This window comes from Protopterus annectens, chromosome 5.part0 (assembly GCF_019279795.1).
Source record: "Protopterus annectens isolate FY-2018-M chromosome 5.part0, PAN1.0, whole genome shotgun sequence".
Classification (NCBI taxonomy): Eukaryota; Metazoa; Chordata; order Ceratodontiformes; family Protopteridae; genus Protopterus; species Protopterus annectens.
In genome coordinates this window covers 1,725,414,380-1,725,430,747 of record NC_056735.1, presented here as the reverse complement: position 1 = coordinate 1,725,430,747, position 16,368 = coordinate 1,725,414,380, and the positions used below count along the sequence as shown (strand labels likewise).

Genomic DNA, 16,368 nt, shown 5'->3' with positions numbered 1-16,368 from the left:
TTTGGTCTAAATGACTCCTAGGGTAAGCATGTGTTGAAGAACCTGAAAAAAAAACTCTGTTTGATTTGGAGGTTAGGAATGAATTTCCCTGAAAATAAGTATTTGCACGTGCTGCCAACTGTAACCTTCCAGAACCAGTATTAACACTCAAGAATCTGAAACAATCTGTTGCCAAAAGAAAGGACTGAGAGCCCATCTACAGAACAGACTCAGAGATGTAAGAGCAGGCATGGAGATGAATGCTGGTATAGTCATTGTGAATGTGTATTCTGGCCTTTTTTTCTGAAAAGATCCCTATTTTTTATTGTTCCCCTCTTACCATCTCTTTTTGTTCCCTGTTTTCCAGATGATTTTAGGGACTGATTATTTTGTCTTTTATTTTTTAAAAGTAGAGGGTCTAGAAGATTTACAATGTGGAGTTTGAAAAATCTTAGTAACTCTCGGAATTAATTTCCATTTCTCATCAAACTGTTTAAGAACCTGAGTAGCAGTAAGGCCACAAAAAAAAAAAAAAAACTTATTGTCTAAAGCAGAGTTTAAAATCTCAGACTTTACCTTACCAGAAAACGTTGAACTGGCCTTAGTAAAAGAAAACTCCTCTCTTGGAGTTGGAGAGGGCAAACTTTCTTCAAAACCAGAGTCTTGAGCTTGAGAATCTGACAAGGAAAAATCCTTGTCGCTGTCTATGTCAGATTCCTCTGACATATTTTTCCTCAATAATATACTGACCTAGTTAGTTTTCGGGTAGGGATTTCTGCTCTTCAGGAAAAAAAGCCTCCAAACAGTCAAAATGTATATGGATGAGAATGTCTAACCTTTTGTTTCTTTTTCAATAGACATCCCTGAAAGGAAACTGACTGAGAGAGGGCACTTCAACCTGAGCAAGAGGTGTCTCTCTCCAGCAGAAGAAGAACTTCCAGGAGAAACTCCTAGACCCAAAGAAGATGGTTTTCCCATGCCTGGCTTGGAAAATAGAACAGCTGCAGTTGACATGGCTAATGCCCTGGTCTATGGTGGCAGAACACCAGAGGAACCCAAAAAATAAAAACAGTGAGTGATCTGAGGAAGAGTGAATGTAAATTGCTGTTATGGGTATAGTGCACATTGTTTCCTGGAAAGAGTATGTAACTGTGTTCTACCTTTGTAAACACATTTAAATAAGTAAGTAAATGCAAAAATATATCACAGAATTACTAACAGAAATGTGTTGCTTTAGATGGGTATGCCTCAGGCATTTCTTAAGTATGTGGTTAGATTAAATGTGGGTTGCTGCGTGGCAGATGTGGGAAGGGGAAGCTATTCACATCTATATTGTTTATTTTTTTTTAAATTTGCATTTATTTATTTAATTAAAAGGATATCTTATTTCTAGCAATAAATTCCACATGTACAACATGGAAGTATATGAACTTTCAATAAATAGAAAGTGACAAAACATAAATATTCAGTAAAATCATTTAGGTACATAGTAATATAAAGGTTAGCAACAAGGGAATTAGTAATGAAGCTGTTTGTTAATCCAACAAAGTCTCCAATTTTATAAATGCTCCACTCACCCAAAACTCATTTTACTTTATTACAGGAACACAGACTCGTATTAAATTTGGAAGTACAGTCATTCTTTTTACTGTCTTCACAAAACTAAACTTATTAATGAAACACTTGGTATGGGCTGTCATATATTGTTTTGATTCAAATAATGGCTTCATTATGACTGAAAATCAAGGTTGTATGTAGACTACATGAGACAGAGAGACTCATATTAACTGTGTGTTACAGCTTTAGGATTCAGCACCTACAGGGTCATAGAGAGATGTCAAATGTTCCTTAAATCTCAGACAAAAAAGGCATTTAGTCCACTTCTTTTCATTTGATTTTCACTGGGCAATCTGGAATGCAGTAGAGCCAATATATACAACAGACTGTGGCTGGACTGAGGACTTTCTAGATACGGACGACAAAGTGCAGCACACCATTACTTTGAAATGTTACACATTGCTATTCTCTGAAAATATTTTGTAGCTCTTAAGTGAAACTGTGCAGGTTTCACTTCTACCAGAAGCTTCACCTAGTAAGCTAATCAAGGATAATGTAAAACATTATGAAAATTAAATACACTAGTGAAATATTATGAGATATCCAAATTAATGATACACATAGGTTCTCTCCATAGGGCTATGTGCCGCGGGTTGTGCCTCATGCCCATCGCTTTTGGGGCTGGATCAGCCCCTCTTTGTTTTTGATTTGACATTATAGAGTACGTCTAATCTGAGCAGTGACACTGAGGTAATCCTCCCATTTGATGTGGCTAGGAGTTTTTGGGTTTTGGATCTCTTAGATTTTTCCAGCGAGGTGCTCTTGGTCAGGTCTTACCGGTCTTACATTCTTGTGGCTAGGGAGTGGTGCACTGATGATGAGCAGAGAGTTCTGGCAATCTTAATTTGAGGCCTCCTTAAGATATAGAGACGCTTTGTGGCTTTGATGAGAGCCAATTTACCTTTGTAAGCTGGTGGGCAATGCGGGGTGTTGACAGAACCATGGGGGCATTGCCCTCAATCCTTGGTCTGATTTAACTTGATGAGACTGCAGTTCTGCTATGGTGGCCTTTGATCTTCCCAAGGGTAAGGTTTGCATCATCATTGGTCTCTTTTTTAACTTTTAGGGGTGGCAAGTGTGGATGTGTTATTATTTGGGGCATTGTAACCCTTCTGATAACTGATTGTGTTATTGAGAGACTTCCACCAATTGGGTCTCAGTCAACCTTGTTTTCTAAAGCCAATCTTTACCCTCAGTGTTACACTTGCTTTTGGGGGAAGGTATGACAGTTCAGCTATGGCCTTCAACTTCTCTGTGTCTGTTTGATCTTGTTGCTCCTTTGTGTGGGACCTATGGCCAGCTATGGCCACTTCCTTGTGGTTCTGTCACTGGCACAGTTGCAAGTCATCTGCAAACTTTGAGGTTTCTGGCTCTAATGTGTTTTTACTGCATCACTTTGCGATTCCGCAGGATGCAAAAGGTGATAGCTTACCAGATGGAGGTAGGCTGTATGGACTGCCTTTCTTTGTCTCACAGATCTTCTGAGTGTTTTCTTTCTGTGAAAGTAGATGCTTTTCACAGTGACTTATGACTGGTCAACTATACCAAGCCTGCCAGATGGAGGTAGGTCCTATAATTGGCGAGGATCCTATATCCTGTGCCATGGCTTCTGTTTTGCCAGCTTGCAGCCCCAATTTTGATTGGCTTGCTACATGGCATGATGAGTTTTTCCATGAAAGCCAATGGGTATTGTATCCAAAGCTTGGGCACCACCGAGGTAAGTGTTAGATTTCTCCAAGTCAATGCCTGATAAGGCTGTTTCAATTTCCATGGCTTAAATTGAGGCATGATCTTGGAGCACAAAGCCAATTCATGGGATCCATTTATTGCAAATGGAGCAGTCTTTGTTTATGAGCAGACATGCTTGGGGGCTTTTTTTGTTAGAGCAGGCTTCATTTAGAGGGGCATTGGTTTGGGGGATGCAATGTGGGGGTATAGATATCTGTCCTGGGGATGCAGGGAGAGTGTTGTACCCCTTCATTGTGCCAGTGCATTAGATGTTTCTTTAATTTCATCAATTTCATACAGATATCTCTCCTTTGGGGGAGCATAGCAGTTGGTTGTTGACCACCTTTTCTAACATATTGGCTTTCTCTGAGAGATTTTCTTTCTTAAATTAGCTTTTTATGAGGAGTTTGTGTTGGATGAGATTTAGTTTGTTTCTATTTATTTGGGGAGTGCCTTCATCTTGTGTTTTCATTCAGCTTTAGCTATCTTCTTGTAGTATTTGCCTCCTTGTTGTAGAGAGTTTTTTTTTGTTTTTATCGCTAGTCTTTGACGCTTTTTTTGGCATTGTTTTTTGCTCCTTGTAGTATTTTCTCCTAGCCTTTGTTTTGCAGTTTTGCTTATGCTGGGATGATTTTAACTCTTTTAGTTTTGGAGGACTAAGTCTTTGCTCACTTACCTTGCTGATTTATCCTTTTACTTGTAGTTGCGAAGCCTTGTGATTTGGCTTTGATGGGTTCAGCGCTGGGAGTTTTGTTTTGGAGGGGGGGCCTGGGGAGACCAAACGAGTCTAGTGAAGTGCTTTTATCTTGTTTTTAACCATGCAGCTACGTGTTTTTTGAGATCAGTGCTGCTGGATGAGTGATGTAGCGAAGTTTCTTGTGGTCTGATCTCTCTATGAGGGGTACTTTTCCAGTGTGGAACAGTGTGCTCCCATGTTCGTGATGATGAGATCAAGTATGTTATCTGTCTTGTCCAGTATGACTACTAGTGTGCCCACATTTATTCTGGTGATGTTGTCCAGGATTGGGCTTGGTGTGGTGTTTCTGTGAGAGTGAGTGAGGTGTGGGGGATTTGTTGCATGGTTTGTATGATGTCCATGGGTTTTACATGGTGCAGAGCAGTCTCATTAGGTGGTTGGGCTTGGTCCAGAGGTCAGTCTGTTTTTGGGAAATTAGCTATGATGGGCTGCCTTGTGCTTGTGTCTCTTGCCTACCCTTTGATTTCAGTGGGGACATTGAATATCCCTGATCATGTGAGGCCGCCTGTATGCCAAGCAATTCTGCAGAACCCTCTTATTTGCAAGGATGTCTACCTGTGTTCTACCGATCGCGGAGCACACCAGTCTCAGATTTTGAGATTGCTGCATGTGATGATTGCAGCATTTCCCTTTCTGGTATGTCACAGATTACCCTCAGTTGTTTTGAGTTTGAATCTCAAAGGTGGTAGCCAGCTGAGCCTTGCCACCAGGTTGAATCAGGTGGCAAGGTTTGCCCTTCTTGGCATACTGAGTAGTGCCATAGTGCATTTTCTTTCGAAGGCTCTGCATTGAGCAGCAAGGCCCTTAGTTTGCATTCTTTTCCTGACAGACACCGGTTTAGGTCTTTGACCTTAAGAATGGTTTCTGAGGGTTGCAGTCAGAGGATTTTGCTAATATCCCAGGTCTAGGTCTGATGGATATTGTGAAGGTGGGATAAGTCTCAAGGTCAGTGGCTATCTCTGTAGTGCTACATAATCAGAGAGTACCTCAATGTGTCTTAGGTAAGTTACCACTCAAAGGTAAGGGTCTCTGTATTCGCAACTCATCTGGGTGATGAAGAGACAATATTTAGCGTTCAGAGTCGCCAGTGTCTGAGTCTTCAATCAGGAGATGTCCTCATGACCCAGAGCTGGTCGCGGTGGGCTTGCTCCATGCTGCTTATGGAGAGCGCTGTGCTGGTCTATTACACGAGTGGACAATGACGACAGTGCCATAGTGGATTGACTATGGGCCTTGGCTGACAGTGTGTTGCAGGTGTTGTGTGTCTGAGTGGTGTTTGGCGGACGCCTCTGTTGTGGTGTACCTTGTGTTCTTGGACTAGTGTGTGTGGCATGGCTGTTTTGGTAGATTTTTGTGTGTATGTGACTGTGTTTGTTCTTTGTGTGGTTATATGTGTTGATGTCTGGTTGTAATGGTGTCTGCTTGGTGCTGTGTGTGTGGATTTTGGCCTCCTCTCCTGACATGTCTTTTTGTGCCTGATGATGTTTTGTTGAGGTTGTAATGGCTCTGGTAGTTATAGTGTGTGTGGTAACCTGTTTCTCCTGCCCATGAGGGCGAGTCCACAGTTGCCTCAATATCAATTTCCAGTTTGCATTCCTTGAAGTTCAGTCAGGTTCACCCTAAGGAGAGGAGAGGACACTAGCAACTGATCAGCGAATTGTAGCAGCAGAATAGACAAAAAAGGTTAAAAGGGGCTAGGGGAGGGGTGACCGAAATCTCTATGACAAGACTGGGAAGGATGAAACAGACAAAAACTTTAAAAAAAAGGTACTGGGAAGACAAGTGCTAAATAGGGTTAGTGGAGGGGCATAGAGATATGACAAGACCGTTTAGATCTTTTGAATTTTAGTACAGTAGTATAGTTGATTAGATTGATAGTATATAGGGAACTTAAGTTGAGTTTAAGGATTTTAATTAGAGAATAGTTTAGTTAGTTTAAAGATGGCTGCCCTAGTAAGTTTTAGAGTCAATTAGAGAGTGGAAATAGGTACTTTGCTAAGTGCGTAAACTAGCCAAGGCTTGCCAAGGGCTGACAGCAGCAATTTGCAAATGAAATAAAAAGCCATTCCCTTAAAAACACTGCAGCCTAAAGGGGCAAAGAAAGCAACAAAGGAGAAACAAATTGGCCATCAAACCACAAGTAAACTACAGTTTTAAGTCAGTAACCACCTCTGGGAGGCAAATGGAAATGAAGTTGTTACAAAATAACACACCTACCACTAGCAGGGCTAAAAGGAAGTCACCAAAATCAGTCAACACAGTTGAGAAACACCACTAATAGAACTTTAAGTCCTCAAAAACAACCTCAAGCAAAACAAACAGTTCTTTGTTTCCAACTTTTTTTTTGCTCTTTTACAGAGATTTCAGCAAGTAACTTTTTGCTTTAAATTTTTTTTTTAGAAGAAAGATTTTCACACAACAGTGATAGGAGAAGTTCACAGTAAATGCAAGTTATAAAAAAGCAAAAAATGATTTAAAAAATAGTTTTTTTAAGAAAACAGAAAAATACAGCAGCTAAAACAAAAAAGCAAACAACATTAAACACAAAAGAATAAATTCAGCTAGCACAGAAAATGCTCAAGCTAGAAAAAGCTCAAGAAATAAAAAAAAAAAATCAACTTCAGAAAAAAAACACAGAAAAATTTTTAAAAATTCTTTCTCTCAGCTTCAAACAACCTCTTTTCTCTTGAAGGCCAACAAGCAACAAGTCTCAGCAAGCCACGCAGGCAACTAGGGGAGAAAGAGAAAGGAAGAAAGAGGAGTGAAGGAAGGACAGTTGGAAAGCGCTAACAACCAGAAGGGACAAGTCACTCAAGTCAGTCACCACCTCTCGGGGCAGGAAACTGCTCACGTTAGTCATTGCCAACCATAAACACCTCAGACAGCAGACTTCAAACAGAAACCCCCCTTCAGCCACTTTCAAACACAGAAAGACTACTTCTCAGGTAACAAAAACTTTGTACAGAAAGAAAAAAACAAAAAAGCAAGATTTTTTTTGTTTTTTTTTTTATTTTTGTTTCACAGTTTCACACATAAAATCAAATTATAATAGTGCAATGACCAGGAGTAAGAGTCAACAAAAAAGTAAGAAAAAATTACAAAAAAAACGTGCAAAAACGCAGAAATTATGCAAACAGGTACAAAAACACAAGCTTAGTTAAACAAAATAAGTTTAGCATACAATACAAATAAGAGATAGCTCAACAGATTGCTGGCAGCAGGCAAGAAAAAAAAAAGGCAAAAAAAAGAAAAAAAAAAAAACAGAGAAAAATCTTCTTCTCTCTCTGCTTTTTCCTCTTTGAGGGTGCTTTTTTTTTGCTTCCACAACAGCCAAAAAAGACTTCAAACCTGAAGGCAGAAAGGGGTTCAAGAGAGGAAGATGAAGAGTTTATGGAAGATGACCGGAGTATGGAAATGAAACTATAGTGTTCAAGTCAGTAACCCACTCTCCGGGGCAGGGAAGCTGCTCAATGTTAGTCACCTACACTGATAAACACAGAGAACTCCTTCAGCCCAAGCAAAAAATGGCCTCACAGAAACTCAAAAACAGTTTCAAACAGTTCAGGAACAGCAAGCCTGTAACTGAACTCAATGAACAAAAAAAGAAATTTTTTTTTTTTTTTTTTTTTTTTTTTTTGATAGACAGAGTTCACAGAGTAATATCAAGTTATCATAGTAATAGTAAATGACCCCACAAGAGAGCTAGGTCAGTCACAGAAAAAATATGCAAGTTTTAAGAAAAAAACGATTTAAAATTTCCAGTAAACTGTAGTTCCTTTACCATCTATGCTTTAAATAGTAGGTCATTACTATATTTCACAACCTTGCTGTATACTACAATAAATAGCAGAATCTGCAACAAACATTGCCTGTTTTAAATGTAAACACTTTGATATAAATGGAATATAGTTTAAAGAGTCATTCATTTCTGGTCTGTAAATGGGTTTAAATAGTACAGTCATAAACAAGACTACATACTATGGAACTGTAAAGAAAAAATAAAAATAAATGAAGCAAACACTTAAAACCGTTGTGACTACTAAAGAATCTAACCTGTTTCTGTATATGCAATTTTAATTATTTTTTTTAATTGAGTGAACATTTATTTTATTATTAATGATTCAGAAAAGTTATGATGTCAAAGTACCATCAAGTGTTTGAAGAAAACAAAGTTTAGGCATATGATATGGGCAATCTATTTTGCCGAAAGGATTTGTTCTTGAATTTTTAGTATAAAATATTTAAAATTATCCGAAGCAAAAAACAACAAAATAATATAAAAATGGTAACATCCTGATGTTGCAGTGGGTGCTCTAACTGTGCTTGAAACTTTCAAAGGATTGGATTATGGAGATGGAAATACCATCCTCTCATGATACAGGGAACTCCTGACACCTCATAAGAAATATACTTTCAGATTTGTGGGTCATATCTGGGTAAAGACATCAGTCTTGTTGAGATGTTGCAATGGAGAGTTATCAAGATGGTAAGCAGACTATATGATGCATTCAGAGAACCAAGAATGAACAGATTGAACACAAGATGGGTGACAACACTGCACCACATTATGAAGGAACTGACTTATAAGACTGATAATATGCAGATAAAGAATACAAATGGAGGAAGTTATATGGCTACAAATATGAGGATGGAGTTTTAAAATGGACATCAGAAAATACACAGACTAGACCATTCGTTGGCATCATCAGAAAATGTTAAATCATACAGCTGAATAAATGAACTTACTATTTTATAGGTTTACCTTTATATTGCCGAAAGCACATCCACCGAATGTTCACATACTCTTAACAGTTTCCACGTATTTCATCCAGCCGAATTCTCTACACTTCGAAAAAACAGCAAATGTTGACATTTCTGACTGCCCCACAGCTGAAACAAGTGCGACCATTGGTCAAAAAAGAGGCGAGATTTTGTTATTCGGAACTTCGGCGTTCGCGGTTTTGTGAAGTCGCACATTGCAGTTCGCAGACTCTGATTCGGGGATGTGGCTGTCGGCAATGTGAAGTTAAACCATTTTATAGACTAGATTTCAACAACATAGATGTGCATATTCCTGCTGACATGCAGTTTTACTAGATCAGGTCACAAATGCAAACTAATAGTTAAGACCTGTTTTCATAAAGAACACAAGGCTTCAACACATCAAATGAGTTGTAATGATTGATCAGTACTGCGACAGAAATGTGAAAAAACAAACAAGCAAAAAAGGTGTTGCTTTACAAATGCAGGGGCTAAACATTTAATACATGATCTATGGAATATCCCCTTCAGTGACAGATTAGTGGTTAGGTAAATTAACTTACAGCATCTTGGAAAGCCAGTCAAGAACTAGGATTAGTTAACAAAGAAGTAATGAAACTTCTGCATCATATATTTCCCTTATAAACAGCTTGTTGTAGTTGCCAGGTGTTTGAAAACTACAGCTAGGATACCTCATATAACTTTTCTCTTAAAATGAATGCTTTAACAACATATCAATTTGCAACTGCATTTTATGATGTTTAATAAACAAAAAAATAAATATCAACCTAAAATAAGTTGTCAACTATTTCACTTATATGATTTGAAAGAATAACATTATTATTATTATTATTATTATTATTATTATTATTATTATTATTATATCACATTCAATTCAAAGATCAGACATTTGCTGCTGTTTCAGAACACAACAAAACAGAATTTTGGGTAACTTCTGACTAACACACTGGCTGATGTTGGAATGATTAGATTATAGCTGATTTGCATTCAGTGATAAAGATGCTATAGGAAACCATACAATCTCAACAGAAATTATATCCTTTTATCGCATGGTGATCTTTGACATTATCTATGGCTGTGATATGTGACTGAGTGCTTCAGGTTAGCTTTGCTTTTTCATGTTTCTCCTAACAGCTGACTTTTTTTAATATGAACTAATTATTGCTATAACCATTGTGTCACTCAATGTATACTGAAGTAATGCCATGCTATTTTGATGCATAATAAATTTTCACTGAAAAAAAAACTGATGATCCATCAATGTAAATTAGTACTCTTGGTTGTCTTCTGTTGTCCTATAGTGCATTGTTGTATAGCACAAGATTCTGACACAGGCTAGCACATTAAATGGCAAATGGACTGTAAAGAAAAGAAAAAAAAAACACTACCTTAAAGTCATGATATGTCCATTGGCACAAAAACATGCCAGACAAATGCTGTTACTCAGGGTCACCACATCTGCTCGTAAGACAAAAGAAGTTTCTGTAATATTATGTACATAGAGACAAGCCTGTGAAGGCAGTGAGAAGACTTTCGCTTGTTTCTCTGAGCAGATTACTGCAAACTGATGATCTGCCATTTCTTGAGAGGAAGATGGGGAAAAGGTAACTAGTTTTCTTTTCCGTGATTTCTCATTATCATCCACATTGTTCATGTCCCGCCAGACTTCATATGGCTGGCGTATCAAACCTCCCATACAATCCAAACATGAGAAGGTTAGCACAGCTCCCTTCAACACTAATACTGTTCCTGCAAAGACAATACAAACATAATGACTTCAGATTTTACGCAGCAAGCTTCACGTTAATTGATCAACTTTATTGTAATTTTATTCACAAATTACATTACAGCAGCAATAACGTCTCCCTGATTATTGATAAGCTTCACTTATACCACTTAGATTATAATTCTGAGATCACTTCAGTAAGTTTGGAATGTAATTATTCTATGTGTCATCAGCACCTACAGGATAAACATGTTTTGGCATAGTTATACTACAGCAGGTGTCTTTTGTGCTGATTCAATTTAACAATCCAATACAAACAAGATGTGATTAACCTGTATTATATTATCAGAATACAGAAGCTAAAGCAGTAGGGATAAAGGATACTATATAATTAGAAGTGGTCTTTACAGCAATTATATCTTGTATATTATAGTCATAGTTTGGTGCTTACAATTGTCATGCAAAATGGTTTTATATATATATATATATTTTTTTTGAGTAAAACTGCATAACTCTTGGAACAATGTGATGGAAGTTCTAGAAAAATCACATCGCATTTCTGTAATCACATTTAAAGCAAATATTTCTTTCTTATCTTAAAGAAATGTTATTAGAATATAAGAAACATCAACCATATACAAAAAGACAACCAATCCAAAAATATACAGAAGAAAAAAGTCGTCAAATCTGTCAGAAATAGATTTTGTCTGAGAGCCTTTTATCTGCAACTTTTGTCCTTAACAATGAGTCCAGCTATAACAGTTCTAAGTTAGACTGTACACCAATCAGAGAAGCCAAGTCAATGAATGTAGGGAAGTATTGTCTTCCCACCATCTTATGACATATTTTTGGCAACTACTAAAAATAAATTAGGTAGTCTGCATTGAAGAGACCCAAAAGTAAGCAAGGACATATAGCCTATGAAGTAGTTAGCCTTGGTAATAAACACTTGCTTAGGCCATAAAATGTCACAAATTAATTGCAGAAACGTTTTAAATCCTTCCAGGAGTGGACAGTCCCAGAAAATGTGCAGCCAGTCTCCTATATCATGAGTTGTATTTCACCAGCAGTAAAACGTTACACTGGGGTACATCCTGGAGACTCTACAAGGTGTATATAGATACTTTAACTCGCACTGCTATCCAAAGAATCTGAATTTATGTGACTGTATTGCATACATTAGGACTGAAAGCAGACCTTGTCCATATGTGTATTCAGTTGGTGTTTCAAACCTAGCTTATAGTTATCTAGTATACACTCCCCAGGAGTAATGAGTACCTTATAGATCAAGCTTATGATCCCTTTTCTGTGGTATGGTGACTCTCTAGATCCATCTAGGCCTACTGGAGTCTGCAATCACCGACAACTTATTAGTGTGGGACTTATTAACAAGTTTGAAATACAGATCCTTCTCTTCTTGCTTAAGATTGTAACATGCAAATGCTTCCCAAGTCAGTGGGTGATCCTCCTTGAGCAACTGTTCCCAGTAATGCAAACCTGTACATACTTTTAATTCTTTATCAACTACAGATGGCCACTCTTTTCAGTTATCAGGGTTACCAATTGGTAGAAAATCCTTTATCTAGTTTGATGTTGTTTACCACCTCTTCCTAAATGTTGTTGCACTCTCTCGAACTTATTAGCCCACTCTACACACACACACTCACACACACACACACACACACACACACACACACACACACACACACACATGTGTGTATACATGCACACAGTGCATGCATAATATTTATACTTCTGTAGGCCTTATCTTAAACTTTTTTTTAAGAGTCCATCAAAACTTCAAGCAGTGAACCCTCATATGTACTGGCTCTGAGACACAAAAAAAAAAAACATCCTTATTTAACCATAAATAATCAAAGAGAGCAACTAGGGAAAGTTCTGATAGTATTCCATTGTTTTTCAGGAAAACAACAAATCCAGACAGAATTAGAATAAAAAAAATGGTAGTCATAAGAAAATTAATTTTTCTCAGGAAAAAAAATAACAGAAACATATTTAAGAGTTCTTGTCAGTCTTGCCTGGTCTACTACAACTGCTTGCTTGCTAATAGCTTGCAACATATTTTCTCACTGCCACTTGCTCTAAATGGCAAATGCCCTTACTCCCACTAGCCCAATCCTAGGTAATTACCTAGCCTTCCCACCATCTAAACCTACTGAACTATATAGCCCTACCACAGCCCTAAGTCTAACCCTAAAACTCTCACCTGGTCTCTAACCATAATCGTAGTAATCTTCTCCTCCTCTCTAAACTTAATGTGCCCAGTTACTCCCTAAAACTAAAACTCCACTCTGCCCTCCCTAAACCTAATATCCCTGATCACACCTTAATCATATAACTCCATTAACTATCTCTAAAATCCCCTCCTGCTCCCTAAACCTAAAGTCCCCAATCTCTCACTAGACCAAATTGTGCCTCCTCCTTCCTAACCCTAAAACTCTCAGATCCCTAAACCTTAAATCACCAATCACTCCCTAAACATAATCTTTCTATTCCTTAACTCTAAAACTCCCTCTTCCCTAAATCCAATTCCTATTCCCAAATACTGCCTGAAAACGTAATCTGTTCTCTCACTCCCTCTCATTCCTTCCCAGTGGTTACTGCACTTATATCTCGCTCGAACTCAGCTACTGGGACTAGGCTAGGTGCTGCAGCTCAACTCTCTCTCTCTCTGCTTGGCTTCCAAACCTTGCCCAAAGATGTAGTCATGTATGAGCACAGGTGGTAACTGGTGCGATTTACAAGATGCCCAAGTCCCTAGCTGCAAGACAAGGGTCTTTAAACACCTGGGAGAGGGTCACTTGTAGTAAACCTGTCTCACATCTGTCTTATCCATAAGAAGTTGAATGAAACATACCTCTAGGTATCTGTATCTCCCCAGAACTTTAAAAAAATATCAATGGTAGAAGGAAGGTTGAAAAATTAAGTACACACATCAACAGTTTAGGAGTTAAAGTTAAACACATTTAATGGATTCATTTGAGAAAATTTTGCATGCACTTGATAGAATATAAAATAGTTATCCCTAAATCAGAACTTAATTACTATTTATAAACCTAAACGTCCTGCTGGCCAACTTCTCCTATCTTTCTCACTAGACAAAAAATGGAATTCCCTTCCCTCCACACTAAGAACCATACCAAACTCAGAAAACTTCAAAACCCAACTATTCAAACACCTGTCCACTAAATGGAAATGTACCTGCCTTCACCCAACCTAATCAAAGGGGGTTCTCTCTCTGGTTCCCAAGCTCTACAACCCTCATAGTTATCTTATTATGAGCCTCTCTAAGCTCTCAACAATTTATATAGCTTCTCTTTAAGCTCTCAACAACTCCTACAGCTACCCTCACACAGCCCAACCTTGTAAATATTGTAAATAGCATTCTACCGTTGATGTGTGTATGTAAAGCATATTTACATTTTCTTAAAATGTTTGTATGCAAACTGTTTCCACATCTAACCCATATCTGTTTTCCTCAAATGAAACTGTATGATCCCTACCTTCAAGCTTAATGAATTTGTTAACTATGCATGATATTGAATGCATTTATGAGTAACTATTCTACATAATATTATATTTAATATTAATTATCAGTTGTATCTAAATTGTATAATGCATCTTGGAGCTTTTCTCTCCGGGCCTCCACTGAAAATGGGTCAATTCAGCCCAGTGGACTTCCCCGGTAATCAAAGTGCAAATAAAATAAATAAAATAAAAATAAATAAAAGGAAATGAACAGATATATTATACATTATTTAAATAGTTACATTGTCCTTTCTGATAAAACAAGCAGTTTATATTTATTTTTGTCATAATAAGCAAACTTTTCTTGAATAATGAGGAGACTTCCTGAAGTTTAGCTAGGTCTGTTGTAAGCCTTCTTCTTGTTATTTATTTGGCATTTTTCACAAATTCTTCTGCCATAAAGACAGACTTCTCACTTCTGTCATTGTATTTAGAAAGCATGCCCTTTTTACACTTTGTAAGTGTGAGCTGCTAACTTCTTTCAAATGTTCTAAAAATGAGAAATGTATGATGCATGGATTCTTGATCCAAATGTTTCTTTTTCTTTCTAAAAGTGTTACATTAGTTTTTACCACTTATTTTACATAATAATTTCAGCAAAATTCTCATCAAAACTTTGTGTGCTTGATGGAATATAAAATAACACTATGGGTATTAAGCTTTTCAGAATATGACTGAATATATTATGCATTACTTGGACTGTTATTTTACACCCTCTAATGAAACAAGCACTTTATTTTTCTTCCTGCAATAGCAACATGTTTCCTAAATAATAATGGAGCAGCTACTAAAAGTACAGCCAGGACTGTCATTAAGAAGTTTTTTTTAATATGTTTATATTTTCCACACACTCTTCTGTAACACATACAATATTCTCACTACTGTCATTGCGTTTAGGAAATTTGCATTTATATTTCATACATTTCATTTCATACACTTTAAAATCTCTTAATGTCAGATTTCTACACAGTGACTCGAATTTGTTTTAAGCAGCTTACGTCAAAGTGATTCTTTCAAGAGTTCTAAAAATGAGAAGTGAAAAGATGTATGGATTTTTATCCTAAGTACTTCCTTTCTAAACTTGCTAAATTCGTTTCTGCCACTTATGTACTATTCATTCATTGCTTCCATGTTATTTGTGACTCTTTCTCATTTTCATTTCCAGTGAGCAGTGAAATTAGCTTTTCTGTTTTCCGGATAAAATTTATATTCAGTAAGAGGGCTCATCTTATGACTAATGCACAGTTACCTTTTTGCATGTATATGACTTCAAGGGTCCAATGATAGTCTGTGAGGCTGAAAACAGAAAAAAAGTCTCAAACATACTTGTTATAGAATCAACTTTATGTATGGTGTCATTTTCATTTAATGCCACTCAAATGTCAAGAAAATAACATGAATGAAACCGAGTAAAGAAGTTATCGTACATGTATAAGCCAAAGCCATCCAGACTGAATAGTACTGAGATTAGTTTGCACTCAAGATATTGAAATGGGTTTATTTATCTCTCGCTTCCTTTTGGTGGACCTTTTACTGTGCTGATCATGACTGACTGCTTTTAGAGATGTTCCCAGCCTGGTAGTGGCAAAACTGACAGACAGACAGACAGTCCATGGCAGAATAACCAGGAGTAAGTAGTGATTTAATGCACTGCAATATGCCTACTATTATGGAAGTGTGTAATTCAAGCAAAGCAATAAATACATGCATAAATAAAATAATTCAGTTCTTAGATGCCTAAAAGGGTTACAGCTAAAATTCTAGGGACCAAAACTACACTTCTTGGAATAGCCAAAAAAAGGATGAATCAGGGAAACATATAGTGAGTCTGAAACTGTATTTTGGAATGTTCCTCTTATTCTAAGATTCAGTGATTTTGGAGATAATATACATGCATAGCAATAGCATGAGTGTAGGGGGGGCACGACTCTCCCCATGCCAGGATGTTTAGGTGAAACCCATGTAAAAAATGCTTTAAAGCTGTAATAACATACTATAAAATTCATTGTTTCTTGTTTAAATCACAATGCATTTTTCAACATAGCAGGTTTATCACTTCCAATAGGCAGGTATTTATAAACAGGTTACTGTCCTTCATGACACTATTAATAATTATCTTCTATTCGGCAGTCATTCTGGCAATTAAGCAGACTACAATGTTTGTGATGTTCTCGGGGGGGGGTGCAGTAGAAGGAAGGAGTTGAGAGATAAACGCAGACTTTGCATTACA

At 37.2% G+C, this 16,368-nt stretch overlaps 1 protein-coding gene across 5 annotated transcripts in view; it reads right to left on the bottom strand.

The window, feature by feature from the left end:
- STXBP5L (syntaxin binding protein 5L) overlaps positions 1 to 16,368 on the bottom strand; it is a 4,174,867-nt gene that overhangs the window by 104,631 nt on the left and 4,053,868 nt on the right. For all 5 annotated transcript variants that reach the window (XM_044071514.1, XM_044071515.1, XM_044071517.1 and 2 more), the window contains one exon: positions 10,252 to 10,612. In XM_044071514.1, the coding sequence (XP_043927449.1) occupies positions 10,252 to 10,612 (361 nt within the window). The remainder of the gene's footprint in view (positions 1 to 10,251; positions 10,613 to 16,368) is intronic.